At 41.6% G+C, this 19437-nt stretch overlaps 1 protein-coding gene across 1 annotated transcript; it reads right to left on the reverse strand.

Moving 5' to 3' along the window:
- Positions 1 to 270: 270 nt before the first annotated feature.
- On the reverse strand, positions 271 to 19225 carry LOC135502556 (nuclear factor related to kappa-B-binding protein-like). The gene is made up of 20 exons (XM_064795505.1): positions 19085 to 19225; positions 18279 to 18443; positions 17739 to 17794; positions 17210 to 17405; positions 16595 to 16710; positions 15943 to 16031; positions 15612 to 15826; positions 14873 to 14981; positions 14254 to 14473; positions 13440 to 13672; positions 12880 to 13069; positions 12069 to 12304; positions 11109 to 11215; positions 10244 to 10367; positions 9582 to 9655; positions 8607 to 8867; positions 7038 to 7641; positions 6434 to 6727; positions 4662 to 4976; positions 271 to 3787 (listed from the first exon to the last, which is right to left on the reverse strand). Exons 2-20 carry the CDS (start codon positions 18441 to 18443, stop codon positions 3438 to 3440), a joined length of 3954 nt encoding a protein of 1317 aa, XP_064651575.1. The 5' UTR covers positions 19085 to 19225; the 3' UTR covers positions 271 to 3437.
- Between the last annotated feature and the right edge of the window lie 212 nt (positions 19226 to 19437).

The following is a 19437-nucleotide window of genomic DNA, read 5'->3' on the forward strand; positions in this document are numbered from 1 at the left end:
AAGACGGTTGGTGATGGCTTGAGATGTTGGGAGATGATAGAAGACAGTATAGGACATTCACATTCAGAGGTGACAGAAGACGGTTGGTGATGGCTTGAGATGTTGGGAGGTGACAGAAGACAGTAGGGGACATTGGTAATCAGAGTTGAAATAAATTAGAAATAATTTGGTAAAATTTTCAGATAGTTGTATTCAAACTGTACATATTCACTATACACATTTAATACAGAATGTACAATACATTTCAGTGTACGTAAAATGTACACAATTAAACTATTCCCAATAATAGATCAGAATATCTTCTCGAAATACGGTAAATTGGTACAATTATAGCCTACAGTGTACAGAGAATGTACACAGTTAATCTATTCTCCAGAATAGATCAAAATCCACACTTGAAATAAGGTAACATGGTACACTTCGAGTCAAGGAACAATTATAGCTGCTTCAGTGTACAGATAATGTACACAGTTACACTATTCTCAAGGATAGATCAGAATCTATTGCTGAAGTAAGGTAGAGTGATACAGTTATAGCGCTGCAGTGTATAGAACAGGTGGCGGTGCATATTAATATGCACAAAGGCTATACTGTACTGGGCCTATAATTGTACTAGCTTACCTTACTACTTAGAGGCCTCCCTAAAGTGTAACCGGATACATATGTATCAACCTTGTGTCATTTTCTACAAAGCGTGATTCAAGGCTGGAGGGGTTAACGTCTTCCAAGTGATGCATTACATCACCTTGGTTAATTCTGCATATTTTAACGATTATAAACAACTGATGTTTGGAACGTCTGTTCGATGAAAATTGCCATGCTCTTAGAACAGATTTCAATCCAATACAATGGAACCTCTCTATTAAGGACACCCTTGGGACTGAGAAGTTCTGTCCTTCATAGAGGGTTGTCCTGATTAGAGAGGTCAAATTGAAGGGAAACAACCATTTTGGGACCAAAACTAGTGCCCTTAATAGAGAGGTGTCCTTAATAGAGAGGTGTCCTTAATAGAGAGGTCCTTAATAGAGAGGTGTCCTTAATAGAGAGGTGTCTGCTAAGGATGGTTCCACTTTACTGCAAAATTCCTATAGTATTTATTCATGAAAATCATGTTTAAATTTTGTGCATAAATGACCTTGGTGTTTTTCTTCAGCGAAAAGGACAACATTTACCATTTCATTATTACAATCCCTTCAGTATAATCCATTGAATTAGTTCAAACTTTCCAAAATTGTGCATTTAGGATTTAATAGATAATTTTAAGACACAATAGCATTCCGCGAAGTTACTATTTATAGCTCACAAGGTCATTTGCATAAGATATTGATGACGTTTTAGTCACGTGACAATCGGACATCGACACTTATTTCTACGCATTTGAGCTTATTTCAAAGACAATTATCTTTGACCCTGCATTGTTTTTAGCATGAATGATACCATAGAGTCAGAGAGAAAAATATTCAGAACAATTATGTAGTATTTCCAACACTCGGACATGTGCCATATTGAATCTAACTGCCCCAGTTAGAAAGCCTTAATCCATTACGAAACCGCATGTTTGTCCGACATTGCCTGTAATTCAGCAATGGGGAAATAGAGGGCAGCAGCTGCAGTGACCTCATCATCGCGGAATGCTATTTCTGCCTCTCAGCTACTTTCACAAAGCCAGAACAGAATAATAAACAAAAAAAAACACCATATATTCCTGTCGTATTATATATTAACATCACAATGGGCAAAAGCCCTACAGACAGCTGTTAACCCTTCAGCTACTGGAGTACTGGAGATTTTTACGATATTTCCATATTTCCTTTTTTCCTCGCCGAAGCAGAAAAATTCTCGATCGATTGCAGCGCCATCGCATAACAGATCTTGTAATTAGCAAGCAGAAATTAGCGTTGATTGAGTTACCTTCATTTACATACAGACTTTACAAGCTCTGCAAAACGAAATGTACAGAATGTTTTCAGCAGAATTGCTACAGGAATATAACGAGGTACTCAGCGGGCAAAATCGTTTTTTTAGTAACTAAAAGGTTAAAGGAAGCTGAAACTTCTTGAATAATAAATATCAATAATTTCTGCTAGTCAAACATTTCATCATGACGACTCAATATAATTTTCTGATTTTTAACACATAGTTTTGCAATACAAAATCAGCGTTTCTCAACATGCATTGAAAAAATAAAAAATTGTCTGAGATCAAAAGAAATTTTTTACAAACTTCCTATCATGCTATCACTCATTTTACACGAAAACAATGACAGAGCAGCACCAACTAGGCCCTTGAGTGACAAATAGTCGTCAAAGCGACATTTGCAATTTTTGTCATTTCAAAAACGAAAAATCCCTTCAGTTTGATACCAAAATGTAAGGTAAAGCATTACAATTATTGTCCGAGTACAATTATAACCTGTGTTGAAAAGAGCTGGAAATACACATCAATTCACACTGAGGCTATAATTTATTGTACCATGTTACCTTAGCTAATGTTATAATTTATACTATGTTTAATAATTGTACCACCTCACTTTACCTAATGTCATAATTTGTATCATGTATCCAATCAGAAGATTGCCCCAGTACAATTATGGCCACCACAATGTTGAAAATAGCTGGAAGTACGCATGAATGCACACTGAGGCAATAACTGTACCATGTTACCTGAGCTAATGTCCTAATTCGTACTATGTTTAATAATTGTACCACCTCACTTTACCTAATGTCATAATTTGTATCATGTATCCCAACAGAAGATTGCCCCAGTACAATTATGGCCACCACAATGTTGAAAATAGCTGGAAGTACACATGATTGCACACTGAGGCCATAATTGTACCATGTTACCTGAGCTGATGTTATAATTTATACCATGTATAATAATTGTACCACCTCACTTTACCTAATGTCATAAATTGTATCATGCATCCCATCAGAAGATTGCCCCAGTACAATTATGGCCCCCACAATGTTGAAAATAGCTGGAAGTACACATGAATGCAAACTGAGGCCATAATTGTACCATGTTACCTGAGGCCATAATTGTACCACGTTACCTGAGCTAATGTCCTAAATTGTTTCAAGTATCTCATCAGATGATGACCGGTTTGGGGAAATAATAAGCAGTAAGAGAATCCATGCTTCTTTTAGGATATTTTATCTCATCAGATGATGTCCTGTTTTCGGAAATGATATAAGGTAAGGCAGTACAATTACGGACACCATGCTATCATTGTACCACCTCTCCTCATGTCATGATTTGTATTTGTACAGCCTTCTATATTGTGCACCTGCAGCTGTGGGCTGTTGTAGCCTCAAAATCATAAAAATGCTGTTTTCAAACACTTTAGATTAGAACCACAAAGAGATCAGAATCTATAATCACCAAAAAACCTATTCCTGTCATGTCGAAAATAACAACAACTGAAATCAAAACTTTCAATCGCCAGTTTTGGCCGGGCCGTTCTCTTCCATCTTTGCTACACTCTGTATCACATTGACATTAGGGGGCGCTATCAACTGTCCTTGCGACGAAACCGTCGCTATCCGTATCCCAGATGTCTGCCCCATTCCCGGCGGGGGCGTTATAATCCGTGCAAAAACTGGCCCTTGTTTTGATTTAGTGGACGGCGGTGATTTTCCTCGTGGAGGTGGCGTACCGGGGCCACCCGGTTTGACAGAGGGCTGGACGCCGGCTTGAGTAATGAGAAATGTCGTCTGCGCCGGCTTGCCGCCAGGTTGAGATATGACAGTTTTTAGAAGTTGTATGTTCTGACCGGGCTTTCCACCTGTAAATGTAGAAAGGAAAGAGTTAACGTGTTACGTTGGAAATGATTTTTTTGGAAAAATATCCCTACAGATGATATGTCTACAACGCACTGAGACTGCACATTGCTTGTGATTTTGCATTCCATCAGTTTCCACGTCCTTAGAAATATTAGTACGGATTGATTCAAAGTGATCTTTCATGTTGATTCACCCTCAGTGACCATACAAACCTTAAAATCAGCTGCAAACATTTCGTATCAGCTCATTTAGTTGTATTCACATGATATAAGGCAAAAACATCAAACAGGTAAATTCATTTTGAGGAGAACTTTGTTGGCTGACCGCAGGACTTAAGTCGTACTTCCACCTATCAAATCCCTGTGTCTTTTGCGCTTACACCTATGAATTGCCGTGTCTAAATAGACCCGTGTGTCAAATCCCCGTGTCTATTAGCCCCATCCAGCTCGATGGGGCTAATCGGGGGCTAATTTAGACCCGTGTTCAACACGGGTTGTTTGATAGGTGGAATCTGAATAGACACGGCAATTGCAAGTTCTAAGATCCGGCGACAGATGGCGCGGTGTAGTTGCCTCTGTATTGCGCATGCGAAATTCCCCTCCAACGGGAAAGAAACACAGGAGAGCTCCCTATCTACAGCGCACCTGTCGCCAGGGCTATTTACCATTATCTAACACCACTGATAGGTGTAAGTGCGCCCCGGGTTTTTTGACACACGGCGAAGACACGGGTCTTGAAAAAACACGGGGTTTTATGATAGGTGGAACTACGACTCAGCCTGAGCAGGCCTTAGTTTAAGTAAAGTTCCAATCGGCACCTAACCAAAGTGGCACACCAACCAGAGCTGAAGCAGAACTCGAAGAAAAAAATACCAACCTGAGGCAGTTAACGGCGTTATCATCCGAGCACCGGCTTGGGAAGGCTGCATAATGATCTGCGTTGGGACAGCGCCCCCTTGCTGTGAAGACGTAACTAGTTTCGAACCGGCGCCAGGTTTTAACGCAAAACCTGCGGGCGCCACTTGCGTCACTACGATCCCACCCTGACCCGGTGCGACGAGCTTCTGTCCGGAAGTTGTCGTCAATACGTTGGGCGACACCATATTGATTTGAGCGCCACTGATTTTGTTCTGCTGGGCCGTGAGGCCTTGTTGTAAGATCTGACTGATTACGCCTGACGTCACATTCACACCTGTAAGAAAGTGATGAAGTCCTTTTTTAACATTTACATTAGAACATCTGGTTAGGAAAATACACTCAAACGATTTTGATGAACAGCGTCAGTGGGAGGGGGTGTTAGGATTATCGATGGGGAGCAAGGGCGACCGAGTTATCTCCCATTGGATACCATAAGCAAGGGGCATTCACAGATCTTACTTTTCCTCCTCCATTGCGTAATGAGTGTTATGGTTTATTGACCCAATGACTCCATCTTTGGGCAGAGGTAGAGTCCACGCAAGCTACTCATGTTTCTCACTTGGTGGGCTCTTCTCTGACCAGAGGTAGAGTCCACGCAAGCTACTCATGTTTCTCACTTGGTGGGATCTTCTCTGACCAGAGGTTGAGTCTACGCAAGCTACTCTTGTTTCTCACTTGATGGGATCTTATCTGACCAGAGGTAGAGTCCACGCAAGCTACTCTTGTTTCTCACTTGGTGGGATCTTCTCTGACCAGAGGTAGAGTCCACGCAAGCTACTCTTGTTTCTCACTTGGTGGGATCTTCTCTGACCAGAGGTAGAGTCCACGCAAGCTACTCTTGTTTCTTACTTGGTGGGATCTTCTCTGACCAGAGGTAGAGTCCACGCAAGCTACTCATGTTTCTCACTTGGTGAGATCTTCTCTGACCTTAGGTAGAGTCCACGCAAGCTACTCTTGTTTCTCACTTGGTGGGATCTTCTCTGACCAGAGGTAGAGTCCACGCAAGCTACTCTTGTTTCTCACTTGGTGGGATCTTCCCTGACCAGAGGTAGAGTCCACGCAAGCTACTCTTGTTTCTCACTTGGTGGGATCTTCTCTGACCAGAGGTTGAGTCCACGCAAGCTACTCTTGTTTCTTACTTGGTGGGATCTTCTCTTGCCAGAGGTAGAGTCAACGCAAGCTACTCATGTTTCTCACTTGGTGGGATCTTCTCTGACCAGAGGTAGAGTCCATGCAAGCTACTCATGTTTCTCACTTGGTGGGATCTTCTCTGACCAGAGGTAGAGTCCATGCAAGCTACTCTTGTTTCTCACTTGGTGGGATCTTCTCTGACCAGAGGTAGAGTCCACGCAAGCTACTCATGTTTCTCACTTGGTGGGGTCTTCTCTGACCAGAGGTAGAGTCCACGCAAGCTACTCTTGTTTCTCACTTGGTGGGGTCTTTGACCTACCCTGGCATAGACACCAGATACAAGGAACCTTGGTTTTATGTCTCATTCAAGGGACTGTGAAGAGCCAGGAATGTTAGTTCTTTACAATCAATACTGACTCATCCAGAAATATAATCCTGATTTCCGACAGGTTCCCATTCAAAAAACTGGGTGGAGTTAGGCATGTAAGGCAAAGATACCTTGAGTCTCACGCCAGCAGTGGGGATAGAACCTGGGACCTCATGACCGCTAGTCAGAAGACCAACACAACTGCACCACCGTGGCTCCTTAACAATACTAACCTGAGTTGAGGAGAGCATCGCTGGAAACGGACGAGACTATAGAGTTCCCTGCCTGAGAAACAACGGTCAACTTTGGAGCAGCAGTCTGCGCTGTTTGGATCTGGGACGAACTACCGCTTATCGTGAGAGGTTTTCCGCTGAGAGGTTTACCGCTGAGAGGTTTTCCGCTGAGAGGTTTTCCGCTGAGAGGTTTGCCACTGAGAGGTTTTCCGCTGAGAGGTTTTCCGCTGAGAGGTTTTCCGCTAAGTGGTTTTCCGGGAAGTGGTTTTCCGCCAGCAGGTTTTCCACCAACACCTTGAAGAATGACACAATAATATTTCAACCAAAGTGGTTTTTAAACCTTATTAACTGGGTTAAATGGCACTGTGCTGGAAAGGCAAAGTAGAGTTTTGCTGAAGGGATGGCACAATGACTTTTTAAGGCCAGCTGATTACACTGTTGCTTTTGGCTTTCGAATGACGTCACACGACGTAAAGTGGGGCGTTTTGCCGCGTAAAAACCCAACAGAGCCAACAAATGATGTCACAATAATTGTATCGATCTTGCAAGACGTGACTAGTTTTATAATTATTATTTCACCTCGCTTGAAAAGACATCAACCTACCTTGTATTTTTATCGTAGCACCCTGTAGGTTCGCGCCCTGCTTCTGCGCGGCTGCCATCGCGTTTGTGAGAATATTCCCGACCGACATAACCTGTGGCGACGACATGTGCTGCATGAGTCGTGCCATCATCGGTTTAGTTACAGCAGTTCCCACAGGTGGCGTTCCAGGTTTCGAACTTTGTGCGGATATCTGAGTCATAGTGACTTTCGGACTCCCAATTGCGGACGTACTGGAAGCTGGTCCTGTTGTCGTCACCGGCTGTCCATCTTGCGATAATATGATTTGAGCATTCTGTCCGTCAGCGCCACCTTTTTGCGATTGCACCAAACTAAATGCTAGCGGTTTTGAAGCAGTGACCGGACTGGCCGGTTGCACAAAAGTTAATGCGACCGGTTTTCCGGAACCTTGATTGAACATTGCTAAACGCTGTCCGACAACTTGTTGAGTACCGGAGACCTGTTTTAAAGTCTGTAGACCACCTTGAATGACTTTTGGCGATCCTGGTTGGCCGACTTCCGGTGTCGAGACACGAATCTGTTGTTGCTGTTGCTGTTGATGTTGTTGTTGTTGTTGTTGTTGTAGCTGCTGTTGTTGCTGTTGTGCCTAAAAAACACAAATTCACATTCACATTATTCCCTTTCTAAACACAAGTTCAAATTCAATTAGTCAAGTTTGGTAGCCACCAATCTAGACTGAAAGCAATTCTAGTACAGAAACCTGTCTAATCAGTGAAGATTGGCAATTCGTCTAGTCTAGAAACCGATCTAATCTGTCTTGACTGGTAACCAGTCTCCTCCAAAAACCGGTCAAATCAGTAGACTGGCAACCAGTCTCCTCCAAAAACCGGTCAAATCAGTAGAGACTGGCAACCAGTCTCCTCCAAAAACCGGTCAAATCAGTAAAGACTGGCAACCAGTCTAGTCCAAAAACCGGTCAAATCAGTAGAGACTGGTAACCAGTCTCCTCCAAAAACCGGTCAAATCAGTAGAGACTGGCAACCAGTCTAGTCCAAAAACCGGTCAAATCAGTAGAGACTGGTAACCAGTCTCCTCCAAAAACCGGTCAAATCAGTAGAGACTGGCAACCAGTCTAGTCCAAAAACCGGTCAAATCAGTAGAGACTGGCAACCAGTCTAGTCCAAAAACCGGTCAAATCAGTAGAGACTGGCAACCAGTCTAGTCCAGAAGCCAGTCCAACCAGTTATTTCCGGCAACCAGTCTTGTCCGGCAACCAGTCTTGTCTGGAAGTCTCCGAGTAGGAAAAATCTGACACAACACTGATTACTGAAAACGGAAATGCTGAGTAATGGAAACCCGGCACGTTGCCATGGCATCACTCAACTCAGTACTCACTGAGTGTCAAAACTACAAAAATAATCACTGAGGAAAGGGGTCAACTCCAAGCTACTGGACATGCTGAAGGAATTCCTGTCAAGAATAAATATCTTTGGACTGAAAGAACCTCATGGAGTATCGAATCAGGAATTCAAAAACATTCCGCAAAATCACCAAAAAGAGCCACAAAATCTTTGCGATTTACCGTCAAGTTATTTGTCGAGTTGAACTCACCTGTTGTAATAATCCCGCCACGCTTGTACTCCCCTTCTGACTCAGCGCCCGCACGTTCTGTGGGAACACCACCTTCTGGTTCATCTGCTGCACTCTCGGGCTGAGCATAACGCCCTTGGGACTCGCCCCGCCGGGTATCTTCGGGCTCTGGGCGGCAGCAGCGAGTTGGGTGGGGCTGGGCATCTCTAATGAGAGGCCGTCGGGCAGTGAGGTTGGTGTGGTAGTGACCGGAGTCGTTGGAGTGGATGGTTCTTTAGTTTTCTGGAAGTTAATAGTTCAACATGTGGTTAACTACAAATAAGTTTGGCTGAATATGGGAAGTTAATAGTTCAACATTTGGTTAACTTCAAATAAGTTTGTATGAATATGGAAAGTTAATAGTTCAACATTTGGTTAACTTCAAATAAGTTTGTCTAAATATGGAAAGTTAATAGTTCAACATTTGGTTAACTTCAAATAAGTTTGTCTAAATATGGAAAGTTGATAGTTCAACATTTGGTTAACTTCAAATAAGTTTGTCTGAATATGGAAAGTTAATAGTTCAACATTTGGTTAACTTCAAATAAGTTTGTCTGAATATGGAAAGTTAATAGTTCAACATTTGGTTAACTTCAAATAAGTTTGTCTGAATATGGAAAGTTAATAGTTCAACATTTGGTTAACTTCAAATAAGTTTGGCTGAATATGGAAAGTTAATAGTTCAACATTTGGTTAACTTCAAATAAGTTTGTCTGAATATGGAAAGTTAATAGTTCAACTTTTGGTTATTAAGTTAAAAAACAATACCGGTGTCTACGACTACAAGTTGTAATGCAATGGACACAGAAACTAGGGCCTAGGGGAAAACATTTTCCAGGAATACCCGAGACATTTTCAAAACAGGTCGAGGAATTCTGACAAGGACTCAGAACCTCCACCTCAGAGGAGACCAGCACTTTTCTTTCAGAGAAAGCGACAACAGAAATTCATACTTACAGTTTTGGGTGTTTTGGGTTTTTGTAACGCTTTCTTGGCCTTGGCAGCAGCACCTTGAGCTTGGTGAATTCTCTCTGAAACACGAAATGAGATAATTAAAGGAAAGTAACAAATAATTCTGCGTTTCGAATTTTTGAGATGCACACTGGACAGACAGTCCATTTTCTAGAAACAGAATGAATCAAATATACACTTTGTATCACACTCTAACCATGGCCATCAAAAAGTTTTAGATGCTCAGCAAGCGACCTTCTGACGTCAGTGCTGAGAGAACTTCACAACACATCATCACCAACATTAGGAAGTCGGCCCAATCCAAAAAGAGGTTTAGTTTTTCGAATTTGTAACAACATTTTAGAGGCAGAATACAACACCAAAAATTGTATTTTATAATGTACTAAAATCTACTTCTTTTATTTCTGTCACACTTATTTTACGTCTCTATATATATATTATCTTTTGTAAAGTCCTTTGGAAATGATTTTATTCGTTATTGTAGCACTCTCATTTAATAAATATTATTATTATTATTATAAAAGTGCTTACTTCTCAAAAATCAAAAGTTCCCGCAAAAAAGTCGCTTCGATAAAAATTGAGCAGAATTAGTTGATCAGAGGTCCATTTTGTGAAATGGAATATCAGGCAAGCAATTATTTACTTACCAAATTCATTTTCCTCTCTATTCCTATGAAGATATATCCAGAGCTTCCTATTTACATCGTATTTTACACACGGATCTTTCTCATAATGAAGGCGATCCAGAGCACCACTTACAACAGTATTAATCTGCAAATGAATTGAAAATGTACATCAATAACCGCTATGGTGAACTCACGACTAGCGGCCAAGTGGTCCATGGTTCAATCTCCACTGTCGGCGTGGTGCAGTGGTTGGACTCTTGACTAGCAGTAAAGAGGTCCATGGTTCAATCCCCACTGTCGGCTGGTGCAGTGGTTGGACTCTCGACTAGCACCCAAGAGGTCCATGGTTCAATCCCCACTGTCGGCGTGATGCAGTGGTTGGACTCTCGACTAGCACTCAAGAGGTCGCTGGTTCAATCCCCACTGTCGGCGTGGTGCAGTGGCTTGGACTCTCGACTAGCACTCAAGAGGTCCCTGGTTCAATTTCCACTGTCGGCGTGGAACTCTAGGCAAATCTTTGTCTCACATGCCTTAATACTAGGCCCAGGTGTAAACGGGCACCAGTTAGAAATGCTCAGATGCACTGGTCTAGTTGCTCATGTGTGGTCTACTGAAAGGTTTCAGGACTGACTGTAGTTAGAGTGCAAATTCGGATGATAACCTGTATTGAAAACTGAGGCGAATTTCTGAAAATCAGACTTTCAAAATCGGCAGACGATAGCACAGATTGCAGCGCCATCTGATAACTACCAATCAAACTACAATCGATTGAAAATTATTTCTTTTTTTTGTAATATATATATATTTTTTTAATTTTAATTTTTTTTTTTTTAAATTTCCCTAGTACTTTCTTTTTTACATTTTACATTTTAAAATATTTTCTTACCTGTGAATCTGTGACCCCAGGAGCGAGGTACATTGAATCCTTTAACAACTCACAGATGTCCGCACGCGTTCCCTCGCCATTTGGTAGCCGAGCTGCTGCATCTCGCACTGAAAAAGAGGCTTGGAAAATAAGCAAAATATGGCGAAAATATTCTTCCAGAGAGGCAAATAGTGAGAATGGTAATTGATTCCAATTCCAACAGCACTCTGCCGAACTGGTCAAAGCTTCAAAGCATCATAAGCCCGTCACAAAAGCTAAAAGTTTTTGGTGCGAATTCTGGAAGATTTTGCCTTCAAAATGCTCTGCTCCACTGACCAGAGTTAATCCCACATTTTGTAGCATTATAAGCAGGGCGCAGCTGGCAGGGGGGAGCAGGGGCAAAAACCCCCCCAGAATTTAAAAAAGATCAAAAAATGTGATTTTAACCATGAGTTGGCCATTGAATTTCAATCACTCGTTTGCTGGGCAGTACATGCTGTGACATTTTTAGGGCTTTTAGTCATCAACATCATCATCATCATCATCAAATCAAGTGTCTTGGTCTAGACCTGGGTCTTTGCCAGGATGCTTGGTTTAAAGTGATACTATGATGTGATTTACAACTTTGCGGAAATACGTCCGTTTTTAATTGTTGATCACAAATGTAAAGCTCAAATTTTCCATTTTTGATTAGATTTATAATAAAAAGGCTGAATGTAAACCACCGCGACCGCGAAAATGTTCACGTTGTGACGTCATCAACAAAAACGGCATCGAAGCGAGCCGTCCGGGCGAGATTAAACCATCAATTTCTAGAAAATGTGCATTTCGATTCGAAAACCTTACCGATTTATGAGAAAGTGACGTAGTCATTTGTCAAAAACAGCTCAAACATTATATGGTGAACTTTGACACGAGTTACCCTTTAAAATCCCAAGCCTCAAAATTTGTTTGCGGAACCGGGTTCTTGTCTGTACTCACCTAATGTCAATATTGTCACATAGGCCGGCCGGTCGGATATTAGTAATGTATGCTCCCTTGCTTTGTTCATGGCATTGTCTTTGGTGTAGACGCCCTTCACAGGCCCCACCACGGACTCATAACTATGCAAACGATATGTAAACGCCTTGTGCGGAAATTCAAAACGTTTCCGTTCCTGTAACCTGAATACCATTTTTTCTTCGTCTGTGGTTGCGTGAACGGTATATGAGGTCCGCCTGAAACAGAAAAAGATGCATTTTTTAAAGGGGGACTATAGGCAGGAGGAGAGGGGCTAATTTGGCCATCTCCGAGTGACTAGTATACACAGTAAGGGCCCTTGGTCCAGTCAAGACTCCTGGAGGCCGCCATTTACATCATAGGACATCACAAAATTGTATATTCAACATATCGACCTCTATTGCACCGAGGTGCGTAAATATCGCAGGTACCCAACCCGTAAGCGACAAGAGGACGTCCATATTGGATTTTACATGGCATGACATCATTTTCCAAAACATGGCCGACGTCTGTTTTTGGCGCCAAGATATTTGCCCCTTGAACGGCCGATTTAAATCTCCAATATAGGTCATGTGGCAATATTTCGGCACAGCAATTTGGTCAGTTGTGATATATCGAGTTGCTGACTCACGGGTAAACTGTATTTCGAACAATTTTGAATGCTTTCTACTTACTCTAGTCATTCATCAATGGGAGCCCCTGTTTGTTGACGTATATCTACGCCTTTGGGCACCAACATGTTGGGTGTCAAAGACGTAGATCTACGTTGATTGTTTCAATGGACTATACTTACATTCTCGGCGGAGGGGGCGAGCCCTCCCTCGCTTCCACAGCCTCCACTGACATATCGTTACGATTATCCAACCAATGTTTACATAACGGAGCTAACTGTTCGTCCGAGTCGCGACCTTGACCTATCCACTTCCACTGTTGAGCACGTTCTTTATAGTCCAGTAACGGTATAAAGTTTTCTATGGAGAGACCTGAAAAGTAGAATACTTCAATAAAAGCACAGAAAATTTATTGTAAACCTAGTGGAACGAAGATGTCAGGTTCACGGGGAAGATTCTCACCTCTGTGCAGTGCATCACCAATGCATCACCAATGCATCAACCTGTACAAAGACAAAGACGATCACTGCACAGAAAGTCCAACCGAGATTGAAATCGGGAAAAGTGTGAAAATGCTGTCAGATTTTGATTTTTTTCATTTCACGTGTAATTCGACGGTGGGAACTTTTACTGCAGAGTGGAAGGTGACTGGGCAGCCGACAACTTGGTAAGAATGTGCTTGATAATGCCACTGGTCCTTTAAAAAAGACTGGGTACACGAGTTTTAACATCAAATACTCACCTAAAACGTCTCCTGATAAAAATTTCACAGCGGACAGGACGCATTCCATCCAATTCTGCGGCTGCGCCATAAACCATGGATTGAGCATACTCGCTGGCGAATCTTGCCACTCCCGCACCTTCTCCTCCAGCTTGGCTGTCGTTATTCGCCCGTCGCCCGATTCAATGATCATATCACGTAATAAACTGAAGAACGACTGGTACTGACCGAAGTTGCGTTTCGAAGGCACTTTTCTGTAAGTGAAGAACGAGTTAGATAAGCCAATAATTGTCTTTATATCTGATCCACAAAAGTGCCGGATAATACATTATTTGTCTTTATATCAGATCCACAAAATGTAGAGTGGACGTTAATTAGCTTTATATCTGATCCACAAAAGTGATAGGCAAGCCAATAGTCGTCTTTATATCTGATCCACAAAAGTGTCCTTGACACTCCCCAGAGTGAGTTTTGAAAACTGAATTCTGTCTGTTCTGTTCTTTAAGAATTGATCATGAATTTTCAAAACTGTCAGTGATTTGTAATTTTCATTATGCCAAAAATTATTCTCAAATAACGCACCAATATTTTCCTCAGATACAGCAGAACCTCTCTATCAAGGACACTAGTTTTGGTCCCAAATAGGTTGTTTCCATTCAATTTGTCCTCTCTAATCAGGACACCTCTCTATTAAGGACAGCACTTTTCAGTCCAGAGGGTGTCCTTAGTAGAGAGGTTCTACTGTACTTTGATTGGGTTTCAGTGCTTTCCAATGAAATGTTTCAAAGGATGACAAAGAGCTAAAACCAACTCCTACCCCGCAAATCAAACTTACTCAATTTCAATATTCAATTCCGGCAGGTCCTCCTGCTCCTGACGAATAGCTTCCAACGCCGCTACGGCGCTCTCGTCCTCCTCATTGTTGCCAATAGGAGGCGACGGTGGTAAACTTGGAATCGCGTCGGACATCACAGGAGTTTCTTGTTGCATATGTTTGATCTTTTTCTTGCGTTCTTTGACCTTTTTCTTCACCGCGTTTTGCGGAGCAGCACCGTCTGAAATAGCAAGCAAATGGTGAATTTCAGGATGTTTTTCAGGTCAAGTAAAGAGGTCTTCCAGTTTGGGGTTGAGGTCTCTCTATATAATGTGTTGCAAATCATGCTCGAAGAACCATATTTCCAGATGAACACAATGTTATTTCACTTGAACACTCCGACAACACAATTTTTTACAACATTATGAGAAACTTTCTCCTTTCCCACAACAGACCAGCCCGTCAAGTTGGAACGCCTGGCTGAATCTCAACAAGCTGGGGAACTGATTCTCCAGGTGACAAATCTTCTACGACAGTTGGAGAAACTAACATTATGAAAAACTGTCCCACAACAGACCAGCCCGGCAAGTTGGAACGCCAGGCTGATTCTCAACAAGTTGGAGAACCTGGAGAAACTAACCTGAATCAGACGTCACAGCAGCAGGCCTCATAATGGGCCTCTTGATGGCTTGGGTCCTCAAAATGACGTCTTGAAGCGTGATACCTTTTGTGTCCAAATCAGGATGATCCTAAAGCAGAGAAAGTCGGCCTAACTTAAGTTTGTAATACACAAATATATCTACTTTTGCATTTGCCAACTGTCTCAATATCAATTTGATGCAGACCAGGACCTCTTTGCCAAATATTTCTGGTTGGAAAGTGACAAGTGAAAAAACGACCCGCTTATCAGCACTCCCCACCCCCTCAAAAACCACCCTTAGTCACAATCACTTCACCCTGAAGATGGCATTTGTGTTGTTTTATCATTGAAGCGAGAACTAACAAGTGGCTGGGGGGGGATGTTTGTAGCTACTTGTAGGATATTTGTAGATATTTGTAGATATTTGTAGATATTTGTAGATTTGAGATATTTGTAGTTTTGTAGATATTTGTAGATATTTGTAGATTTGTAGATATTTGTAGATATTTGTAGATATTTGTAGATATTTGTAGATTTGTAGATATTTGTAGATTTGTAGGATATTTGTAGGATGTTTGTAGGATATTTGTAGGATATTTGTAGGATATTTGTAGGATATTTGTAGGATATTTGTAGGATATTTGTAGGATATTTGTAGGATATTTGTAGGATATTTGTAGGCTATTTGTAAGATATTTGTAGATATTTGTAGATTTGTAGATATTTGTAGATTTCTTACCTCCATATCAAACTTCCTTCGTTTATGCCGCTGAAGAATTTCAAAATAGTCGTCATCCGTGACTTCAAACGGCTCAGGAATGTGGTTATAGCTCGACGTTCCCTCGCCAATGTCACCATTGACAGTCGGGTAGCGTGACAACGTCGATACGATACTCGGTGAAGGTGTTTCCATTGGCATCTCTGAATATAGAGGGCGCCGGTGAGGGGTGTAAGCTGAAAAGACCATATGTGATTGAATAAGTACACTTTACAGACTTGAATTCTTCAAGAGGGGGGAATGGAGAATTGTATCAAGGAAACTTCTAGCTTCTTCATTTTATCGTACTGACCTAATTGGTGTGAACTTGATGGCCGTGGACTGTCTTCGTCAGATGAGGTGTCAACCTCCCCACATTCCACACGCACTTCGCGTAAGATACTGCAATTTGAAAACAGATATATTATGATAATGATTAAAGGGACAATATAGGCTGCAGCTAGACGGGCAAGATAAAGTTACACAAAGCCGCCAATAGGTGTCTCTCACATCTCACAGTACGTCGAAATGATTCACGCTTGTACGAGGGATATATTTAGTACAGAGTCTGACATGACCAAGGGCCTGTACTGTGTATACTAGTCACTTGAAGATGGCCAAATTAGCCCCTCTCCTCCTGCCTATAGTCCCCCTTTAAGATAACAAATGATTATGATGATAATGATTAAGTGTAATAAGTGTGCTAAAATCCATTTGAAGTGAATAATGACACATTAAATAGTTAAAATTACTTTTCCTGATCCGTTATTGATAAACAAATCCACTCCTTTGTCACAACAGCAGAAGATCCTTGATTGTACCAAGTTGCCCCTTGGCTAGATATTGAAGATTGAACTAAGATAATTAGGACTAGGATAGTTGAGACACTTGAAAATGAGCCAAAACACATCAAACTCGATTCAATCCTGGATGCAGAGCCTCTAGAAACCCCTGTTTTTTCTCACCTCTTATATTTTTTCCGTACTCTTTTCGTGATCATATCCTCTTCCGGCGGACCAGTTGGCTTCTCGAGTCGTAGTGCCTCATCCGGGGGCAGCTTACCGGCATGTTCTAAAATTTTCTAAAAAAGGCAAATATTCATAAGAAAAAAGTCTGATCACACTTCACGGAATATCGGGTGACACTTTTTGTGTCGGGCTTGCAGTATTATGCATACAACAATCATTCTAGACACTTATTCTATGAGGTGACAATGACGTTATTTTGTAAAAAAGATATCTATATACATATTTATGTAACATTTCTTGCTAGTAACAGGGTTTCCGCCAGGATTAAATTTGAGGGGAGCAAAAAAATTATTTTTTTTAAAAATTCTTTTTCTAAAAAATTTTTCTTAAAAAGGGTATATGACCCCTCCTGAGGTTTTTTGGCCCTAAAACCGCTACAATTGGCTCCCAAATGCTCTTATTTTACATATCAAATCATGAAAATTACTCATTTGACAGTAAAACAATTTTTAGCGCTCAAAATTAAGGGGGGGATATCTCCCCCTTGAAATATTTTAGGGGGGGATGAATCCCCCCATCCCCCCCTCTGGCGGAAACCCTGAGTAAACTTACCTGTCGTGAGACCAGCACATCTTTTAACAGCCTGGTATAGTATCTCTGCTGCTGGTTGAGATATTCCTGCTGTTTGGCCTTCCGGCACAGGGAGGCATATTTCGCAATGTCAGGGGAATAAAGGCCACTTTTTAGATTCTCGTGAAACTGCTGCAATGGGTTGCCAAATTTGAAGGTTTCTCCGGAAAACAGCCTCCTGGAGAAGACAATAATGCCAGATGCGAATTGTGTATAATGATTAAAAGTTTTGCTGGAGAGAGGTCATCTTAACGAAAGAAAACTTTTTTCAATGGATTTTTACTTTGACTCCTATAGAAACATTAACAATTTGTAAGAGCAATCTCCCAGAACCTCTTGATTTTCTGTAAAAGTGAAGAACGGTTTGGTGCAGGTGAGGGCGGTGACAAGAAGCATGAAATCAACTTACAGTGGCCTAACGTTGCATGCCATAAACTGCAAAATTTTTTTGCTTTTTTTGTGATTTGCAAAAATTTATGAAAATTTTTTTTTTCACAATAAAAGAACTTACGCAACTGTCTCTTGTTTTTCTGCTCCATCATTGGTTGGGAACTTCGGCAGGAATTTCTGCAATAAAAATATTTCAAAATTAAAAATTGGATTTTGGACGAAACACGTTTCCTGAAACTGACAATAACACACTGCTATTAACACTAAAGCAAAGGGGTAAGCCTACCACGCATAACATTTCTATAAGCGTCTGGATTTTTACCAGAAGGCAAATCTCCTGCTTTAGCATCTCCTCATCGAAGGCAGCAGCAAATCTGCCAAGATGGGCCTTAATTTTACCCATCAAACTGAGATGTAACAGCTCAATTGAGTAGTTCTAAGGAAAGAGATCAAATGCAGTGGAACCTCCCTTAGCGGACGCCTCTCTATTAAAGACACCCGCTCTTTATAAAGGACACTAGTTCAGGTCCCAAATTGGTGGTCTCCATTAAATCGGACTCCTCTAATCAGGACAACTCTCTATTAAGGACAGCACTGATCAGTACCGAGGGTGTCCTTATTAGAGAGGTTCTACTGGAACATCAATCTCATGGATTCTTACAGAAAGGTAAGCCCTATTCTGTGGAGTCAATGTCTTCTCCCACGTCTCTTGACTGAACACCTCGTTGAAGACAGCGGCATGTTCGACAAGCTCCTGTGGTAACTCAAGGACCTCTTTGCCAAACTGACACTTCTCCAGCGCAGACATGTTCACTTCCATCTCCATCTGAAAATATTGAGAAAATTTGATTATTTCTTCTGTGTCAGTGTGTGTGGACTGCTTTGATTAGGTTTGAATGTGGAGCTGGAGACCAGACTTTAGCTTCCGTGCTTCAAACTTGCTCCCTCATGAAGAACAGAGAGAATATACGGGCCACAGGCTGAACTCAGGCTCTGAGACAGTACTCACGAGGACAGCTAACTTCGTCATCAAAAACGAATCAACTGTCTAGCATAGTACATCAAAAAAATTATGGCCACAGCAGTAGAAGGTAACGTCAAATGCCTGAAACGGGGTGCGGGAAATTCATGAAACGGACTAAACGGCAATGCTCAAACATGCAGAACTGTGAAGGCAAGCCAAAGGCGGCATCACTTGTCGTATAATAAAATTTCTCTTTCTGGCTCGGGTCTGCCTGATGACAGTGATGAACGGCCGTCCTTGAACAATTTGAATGTATGCAGTAAGTAAAAAGCTTCATGTAATTGGACATGCATTCTCATTCTCACATTCTGCAACAGACTCACAGAGCCAGAATACAAGCAAGCATCTCATGCATGCATGCTGAGAGAGAAACCAGTTTAAACAAGGGTCACTTTTTTGAGAAAAGAAGGTTGTAAACTCGGATATATGGTATCTTAGGCTACCTTGAATTCTTGTAGTTGAGGGGTATTGAAGAAACGAACCGAAAACAACCCTCAATCGGCCTCTAGGGGCTGTAGATAATTAGCTTTTTCAGGATATTTAAGCGCAAAACTGTCTTCTCGCAAATTTATCCGCCATTTTGCCATCCTAGTCGTTGATTTACAAAGTGCGATACAAAAATAACTATATCTGGTTATTCGTCAGTTTAAAAATCACGCTAGAAGTAAATTCCGCTAAACTGACAATGTGGATGAAAAACGCATAAAATATTTCATAGGTTATTAAAAAAATTGAATAAAACGCAAATCCAGTATCGGCGGATCGTAGCAGGTGCACGTCCAATCTCCCGGACGCC

The sequence above is a fragment of the Lineus longissimus genome, chromosome 18 (assembly GCF_910592395.1).
Source record: "Lineus longissimus chromosome 18, tnLinLong1.2, whole genome shotgun sequence".
Taxonomy (NCBI): Eukaryota; Metazoa; Nemertea; class Pilidiophora; order Heteronemertea; family Lineidae; genus Lineus; species Lineus longissimus.

What these genes read in the sequence shown, in the direction of transcription:
- LOC135502556 (XM_064795505.1), bottom strand. Translation starts at nt 18,443, where the DNA reads ATGGAGATGGAAGTGAACATGTCTGCGCTGGAGAAGTGTCAGTTTGGC. An exon ending in TCGCCCCCTCCGCCGAGAAT is followed by an intron (nt 12,305 to 12,879) that starts GTAAGTATAGTC and finishes TTTCTGTTTCAG; the next exon opens with GCGGACCTCATATACCGTTC. An exon ending in AACGCCGTTAACTGCCTCAG is followed by an intron (nt 3,788 to 4,661) that starts GTTGGTATTTTT and finishes CTACATTTACAG; the next exon opens with GTGGAAAGCCCGGTCAGAAC.